The 7,751-nt window shown below is 36.3% G+C and overlaps 1 protein-coding gene across 1 annotated transcript in view; it reads left to right on the forward strand.

The window, feature by feature from the left end:
* The first annotated feature begins 1,263 nt into the window (after nt 1-1,263).
* Nucleotides 1,264-7,751, forward strand: part of LOC141287170 (rhamnose-binding lectin-like) — a 45,213-nt gene continuing 38,725 nt past the window's right edge. Inside the window, exons 1-6 of the mRNA XM_073819304.1 lie at nt 1,264-1,427; nt 1,650-1,685; nt 5,358-5,402; nt 5,553-5,682; nt 5,786-5,895; nt 5,980-6,024. Coding sequence (XP_073675405.1) covers nt 1,397-1,427; nt 1,650-1,685; nt 5,358-5,402; nt 5,553-5,682; nt 5,786-5,895; nt 5,980-6,024 — 397 coding nt within the window. The 5' untranslated portion in view covers nt 1,264-1,396. The remainder of the gene's footprint in view (nt 1,428-1,649; nt 1,686-5,357; nt 5,403-5,552; nt 5,683-5,785; nt 5,896-5,979; nt 6,025-7,751) is intronic.

Consider the following 7,751-nt stretch of genomic DNA (forward strand, 5'->3'; position numbering starts at 1 on the left):
GAGGAAGTAAAGGTGTGCACAATCTCCTGTGAGGGCTAGGTTTAGGTGTAGGGTAGGTGTAGGGCGATAGAAAGTACGGTTTGTACAGTATAAAAACCATTACGCCTATGGAATGTCCCCATAAAACATGTAAACCCAACATGTGTGTGTGTGTGTGTGTGTGTGTGTGTGTGTGTGTGTGTGTGTGTGTGTGTGTGTGTGTTTACAAACAATAAGGTCATGTGGTATGCTGTTCACCTGGGATGGCCCTGTATGTAATTGACCTGTTTTACGTTTTATAATTTCACAATAATAAAACTGTATAAATATTGATCAACTTAGACCAAAATCCGTCAGATGTTACATGTGACTGTAAGGCTTACAGATCATACATGCATGCAAAAACACTGAAACTGATACATTGTAAAAAAAAAACAAAAAAAAAACAGTAGCAATGTTTTAGGTTTTAACAACTGATCTATAAAATGTCTGGATCGCTCATTGCATTCATTCAAGGGTATTCTATAATCTTTGGTTCTTAACTCTCGTTAGGCAGTGAAGCCACCGGAAGTGTTCGACCCTCCATCTTAGTATTCCCTAGTAGAGAGCACCATTGATTCACATGCAAACCACTGACCTAAAATCCCCTGATTTAAAGCATATCATTCACACAGGATTAGTTTTTAGGATATGTTTATGTAAATTAATTTTTATTTAAAATGTTATGTGGAATATTTTCGTTTTTTCGGCCAGGATAAGTGATATATTGAAATCGTTTAGAAAGGTGTGTCAGTCACGCACTCGCAGACACAGGTAAGTTAACTGATCCAACACTAAATATATTTCTTTATGTGCCTAATTATGCAGGAAATAATAAACATGATCATATATCTGAAATTGATTCGAATATACAATAAATAATACAAAACAAGCCGTTACTATATTACTTGTTGTATTGAAATTTAATTTTTGAAAAAAAAACCTTCATGTATTTATGTTCAAACTGTATGTAATCAGCTTAAAGATCATGCTAATTCTGTAATGATTTACTAACATTACCATTTCCATGTGAGTAAAATGTTATGTATACATGTTGAATTAATTATTAATTTAAAGAACAAATCATTACCTGCTTCAAAATGAATACTGTTAAAACTTTCTTTTAAAATTACTGAACTTTACTGAACTTTTAAAATTCAATTCAAATTTTTAATGGACAAAATTTTCACTGTTAAATATGCCATGTGACTCTTAAAAAAATTGCCCAGGAAGTTTGCTCAACATCACACTCAACAAAACAAGTTTATGGGAACATTTGCAAGTTGATTCTTATCTGAACGAGTATTCAGAAAACAGATGGTATAAGGATCAGCTCATCAGAGGCTACACATACACCTTTGACGGCGACAACACAACCATGTTCTCTCTCAGTGTCCTCCTGTTTACCTGTAAGTTTCGTTCATCTAATTAAAATGCAAAATCAGATGCACAGTGAACACTAATGTATAGTTTATTTTTTAATATATACATTTTTATTGTATATATTTTTTAGACGTTTGAACAGCTCTGTTCTGGGTCAAATTAATGGTTGATAATAGTGTGAATGACTTAGCATTAGATTAGCATTGCACAGGGATTTTAATCATTTATCTTCTGTTGTTGTTTTACAGTGGTGCTTCTGAACTCCAGATTGCTGATATCTGCAGGTATTTCATTTGTCCATGTTAATCAGCAGTTAAGCAAAGATTTCTTAACTGAACTGGCCAGTTTTAAACTTTATAGTTGTTGTTTGTTTGGGTAGGGTGTGAATATGACACTACCGTATGTTTTTATTATTCTTTTTCTTATTAACATTGGGTAGTTTAGGTTATATATATGTCATGTGGTGCAACTCCCTGAAAAAATTATTATATACAGTTGAAGTCAAAAGTTTATATACACCTTGCAGAATCTGCAAAATGTTAATTATTTTACCAAAATAAGAGGGATCATACAAAATGCATGTTATTTTTTATTTAGTACTGACCTGAATAAGGTATTTCACATAAAAGATATTTACATAGTCCACAATAGAAAATTTATAAAAATGATCCTGTTCAAAAATTTACATACACTTGATTCTTAATACTGTGGGTTTTTTTGTCAAGTCAAGTCACTTTTTAATTTTTATAGCGCTTTTAACAAAGCAACTTCACAGTATTAAACAGCACAGCAGTGTGTCAATAATGCAGTATTGTAAACAATCAATTTTCAGTTAAAGGAAGTACATCACTGAATTCAGAGATGTTATCATCCAGCTCACTTCAGTTCAAAAAGTGTACGATATCGCTGGAAAGTGTCCCCAACTAAGCAAGCCAAAGGCGACAGCGGCAAGGAACCAAAACTCCACAGGTGACAGAAATGGAGAAAAAAACATTGGGGGAAACCAGGCTCAGTCGGGGGACCAGTTCTCCTCTGGCCAGACGAAACCAGCAGTTTGTACCAATGTCAGACTTCAGAGGACTCATTCATTGCTGTAGAGGTTGTCTCTAGGTGCTGATCCACCATCTAAACTGGGTACAGACTGGATCCGGAGGACTGCAGTGACCATCTGATCCGGATACAGGCTGGGTCTGGTGGCTACGGTGACCTCGGAATAAGAATGAAACAGACTAATATTAGCTTAGATGCCATTCTTCTTGCACAAGTACATCAGGTTTTATGGGAAGTGTTTTCGGTTCTGGTTGACCTAATTAATGCAGCCTAACAATCCTGTAATGGATTAGAATAAAAAAAAAAAGTGTTAAAGTTTTGTGTAAGCCAGGTTAAAGAGATGCGTCTTTCATCTAGATTTAAACTGACAGATTGTGTCTGCCTCCCGAACAGTGTTAGATTGTTCCAGAATTTAGGCACTAAATAAGAAAATGATCTGATCAGTTGATTTTGATATTTCAGGTATTATCAAATTGCCAGAGTTTTGAGAACGCAGCAGACGTGAGGGTCTATAATGTGATAAGAGGTCATGATAGTTGTAATAGTTGATCATGAGTCCCTTGTTAAACTGCCTGCTGGTCTTCATAAAAATCCTTCAGGTCCCATAAATTCTTTGGTTTTTCAGCATTTTTGTGTATTTGAACCCTTTCCAACAATGACTGTATGATTTTGAGATTCATATTTTCACACTGAGGGACTCATGTGCAACTATTACAGAAGTTTCAAATGCTCACTGATGCTCCAGAAAGAAAACACGATGCATTAAGGAAAACACGATGCATTTCATCGAATAACCTTGTAATAATTACACGTTCCATAATTTTCTGATATGCACAAAAACAAAACAAAAAATAAAAACATACACCCCTTCCCCAGCCTGTAAGTATACAATACAGTGTCAACTTTGTAGAGGGGGAAACAGCTGCTTGTAACCTTTCATAAATTAAAGATAAATGACATTTGTTTCCCCTAAACTGTGTGAGACAATCATCAACGACTGAGGGAGGGACCTCATCTAGGGAAACATTCTGTGTACGCAAGTAATTCCTTATTTGTAAAAATCTAAAAAAAAATGTTGTAATTGCATAAAGGAAGCTAAAACCCCATCCAGATAAAGGTCCTTGACTGTGCATATACCCAATTCCTTCCATTGATTAAAGGTTGTATCCAACCTTGAAGGAGGAAATGATGGGTTATTTGCAATTGAAATGAAGAGAGAGAGAGTGATTTTATCTTAAGGTATTGTCTTATTTGTCTCCAAATACGTAACTGATTCTTTATATCAATATTATTAACTGCTGTTTGGTCTACTATCACTGGGGATAGCAACACTGACGGTGACCATTCAGATGTCGACATAGACAGAAGAGGGAGGGTGGGTGTGTCGGAACTCTAGGCAGGTAGTTCATAACGGGTAGGTATTTCAGTAAAGAAATCAATCAAGTCTCCAGAGTTATTTTCCAGCTCACCCCCAGTGGTGGTGCAGTGGACCGGGCTCTCCATAGCCCTCTCTAATTCCATGTCACACTCCACCGTCGCCGTCGCTGTAACCGGCTCTCGCATCTGGTCGGACGTGTAGGGCTCTGTCGCTGATGGCTCAGGCTCATAATCTGCGTGTCCGGGTGATGGTTGGCTGGGCTCTGGGAATTGAGTGGGACTGGTGTCATCCTCTGTGGTTGATGAAGATCTGCTGGACACCAGCACCCACTCGATGTAATCGGCAGAGGGCTAAACCAAAAGTAAATAGATCAACAGGGGGAGACAATGTCCAGTTTTTAACGCTTGCTGAAAAGTTTTAAGCAAATATGGAGCAAGGATGCCGCTGAATTTTTTATATATTTTAACTGGCAGTCCGTCAGGACTGTAGGTTTTCCCGCTCTTTAAATATTTATGATGTTCTGTAGTTCCTCTAAAGCAGAGGTTTTTCAATCATGGTCCTGGGGACCCACTGCTCTGCACATTTTGTGTGTCTCTCATATTAAACACACCTGATACAGATCACCAGCTCATTAGGAGAGAGATCCATGTACTTAACTGGGTGTGTCAGATAAGGGATACATACAAAATGTGCAGAGCAGTGGGTCCCCAGGACCAGGATAGAAAACCACTGCTCTAAAGTAATGTCTTTATTAAGAGATGCCTGATCTTCTGGACATAGCTTGGGGAGATTACATTTATGTAAAAACATTCATTTGAAGATCAGGTTAAATTTAACTTATTTGTTTTCTGGGAAACAAGTAATGTAAGTATCTTCTGTAGCCTCTGAAGGGCAATACTAAATGGAAAAAAATTAGATTTAGTTCAGAAATCTTCATCCCTGGCTCTTAATGCATTGTTTTCCCTTCTGAAGCATCAGTGAGCGTTTGAACCTTCTGTAATAGTTGCATATGAGTCCCTCACTTGTCTTTAGTGTGAAAAGATGGATCTCAACATCATACAGTCATTGTTAAAAAGTTGCAAATACACAAAAATGCCAGAAAACCAAATAATTTGTGGGACCTGAAGGATTTCTGAACTACTTGTAAACATCTTTTATGTGAAATATTCTATTTAGGTCAGTACTAAAAAATAACTCTTAATAATTATGTATGTAAACTTGACTTTAACTGTATATGAATTAATAATTCAGGATATCTGTAATAAAATAGTAAAGTAAACAAACAAAAATACAGCAAATACATTTCTAAGAACTTTAGTGGGGTATTTCTTTCTTTTTCACAGTATTGGACAGTCTTATGTGTAATTGACTTACAGTTGAGTTTAATTTACCTTTCATCAAAATCTGTCAGATTTAGTGTTTTCCTAATGTAGTGTCTTGAGTTTATTGTTCTTATCCTAATAATTTGTCAGTCTCACCTTGTTACAAATAACAAATACTATCTTGAAGCTGCACTTTAATTTTTCAGAGACTGTAGTTACATGTGATGGGTTTGTCCAGCATCTCAGTTGTGGTAAGATGTTGCTGTGTTTCCAAAAAAAAAAAACTATATATATATATATATATATATATATATATATATATATATATATATATATAATTTATATATTATTATTGTTGTTAACAGTAACCCATTGTGAAACTATGTTTTTCTTCTGTTCAGAGACTGGTGTGATCAGTGTACAATCAGCGATATATGGCCGCACAAGCAGCCAGATTTGTAGCGTTGGACAACCACCATCTCAAACATCTAATATTCGGTGTTCAATGGATGTCCCTGTGATCTATAAACGGTAAGGATTTTTTCCTATGAGAAAGAGGAATTAAAGGTAGAATTATGAGTATGTTGCTTCCTCAGTGCATGGTTAACTTAAACATGTCTTTATCTTTAAACAGCTGTAATGGACTGAGAGTGTGTGAGATAAACACTCTAGGACTCTCCAAAACAGATCCGTGTTATGGCACCTACAAGTACTTCACTACCAACTACATCTGCATCCCAGCAGGTTTAGACTTATTCTATTCTTCCTGCAATTCCTGTTTTTTTATTATCTCCTTCTCTGTGTAAATGTCTTCTGTCCTTCTTCCAGAAACAAGTGTGATCTGTCATGGTGGATACGGTTATTTGAAATGTGGTGAGTGATTTTTCCACATCTCTTACTTTGTTTCAAGAAACCAGATCACATGGATTCATTTGATAATTATATATATATATATATATATATTATCTCCATGTAGAAAATGGAAGGATTCAGATAAATAGTGCAAACTATGGGCGTACAGATCAAATCACCTGCTCTGAAGGACGTCCATCCAGTGAGCTCCAAAACACCAACTGCTATTCACCCAATGCACTGGCTCCTGTGTCGAATAGGTAGATAAATTGTTTGAAAGTTTAAAGTCTGGAGATATCTAATGTTGCTGGCACTTGACATCAAACCAAGTCTGGGTTTTCACTTTCAACCAAAATTTCAACCAAATGTCCACATAGTGTGATGGGAAGCTTTATTGGAATGTTTAAACGATAATGTTCCAACAATGTTTTTAGAAAATGTTATCCTAACTTTTAGCATAACATTCTGGGAACTAAAATAAAACTTGTCACTGAAAACATCCCCAAAACATTAAACATTGCTAGTTGGGATTGTGTAGTGTATGATGGTCACAGACTATAGTATTTAGCTTCAGACTTTGATTCCGTCCAGGTGGAGGATATCAAACATGTTTGATGTTTTCAGCCGATTTTAGAACACATATTTTTTTTTATTTGTCAAGCGTCTCCTATCAACAAGGTGCATGTTTCCGTATGAGTTTGTTGTCATCAGAAAACTATAAAGTCTGGTAGTGTGTGTTCCTCCGTTGTGTAGCGAAAAGTCTTGTTTCCGTATGAGTTTGTTGTCATCAGAAAACTATAAAGTCTGGTAGTGTGTGTTCCTCCGTTGTGTAGCGAAAAGTCTGTAAGTCCATGATACATAGTGTTTTAAAAATCTGTTCAGATTTTAAAAGTTGTGTAGTGCATTACCAGGCTTTAGTCTAGCTTTTTCAAATTTGACTAATTACTTGTTTAGAGAATGAATGTTAAAATGAAAAAAAAAAAAAGTATTCTCTTAAAGGGATAGTTCACCCAAAAAAAAATTGTGATGTTTATTTGCTTACCCCCAGGGCATCCAAGATGTAGGTGACTTTGTTTCTTCAGCAGAACACAAACAGAAATTTTTAACGAAAACCGGTGCAGTCTGTCAGCAAAATAATGGACGTGGATGGGCACCAGACCTTTAAAAGTAAACAAAAACATGCACAGACAAATCCAAATTACACCCGGTGGCTCGTGAGATACATTGATGTCCTAAGACACGAAACGATCGTTTTTTGCGAGAAACTGAACAGTGTTTATATAATTTTTTTTTTTACCTTTGATACACAGCCACGTCCATCTGTCATGAGCACAAGCTTGTCATCCGGCTTGTTACACGTGTACGCGCTCTGGCGTACAATACGCAAACGTCGTAAGCGATCTGTCGCATGAATACAACACTCATTGTTTACATATGAGATTGTGGGTATAGCGGCTATTCAAAATGGTAATTACTTGCGTGTATCCTGATTGTTCAAACCGATTTAAAGCTAAAAGATTATGTTTACTTGTGCAAACTCATCCGGGACTTTTCACTGATTTCCCCTTACGGCGTTTGCGTGTACTACGCCATTCACGTATAATGATCTGGATGACAAGCTCGTGCTCATGACAGATGGACGTAGCTGTGCATAAAAGGTAAAAAATGATATAAACACTGTTCGGTTTCTCACAAAAACTGATCATTTCGTGTCTTAGGACATCAATGTATCGTCACGAGTCGCAGGG

Source organism: Garra rufa, chromosome 15, assembly GCF_049309525.1.
Source record: "Garra rufa chromosome 15, GarRuf1.0, whole genome shotgun sequence".
NCBI classification, from domain to species: domain Eukaryota; kingdom Metazoa; phylum Chordata; class Actinopteri; order Cypriniformes; family Cyprinidae; genus Garra; species Garra rufa.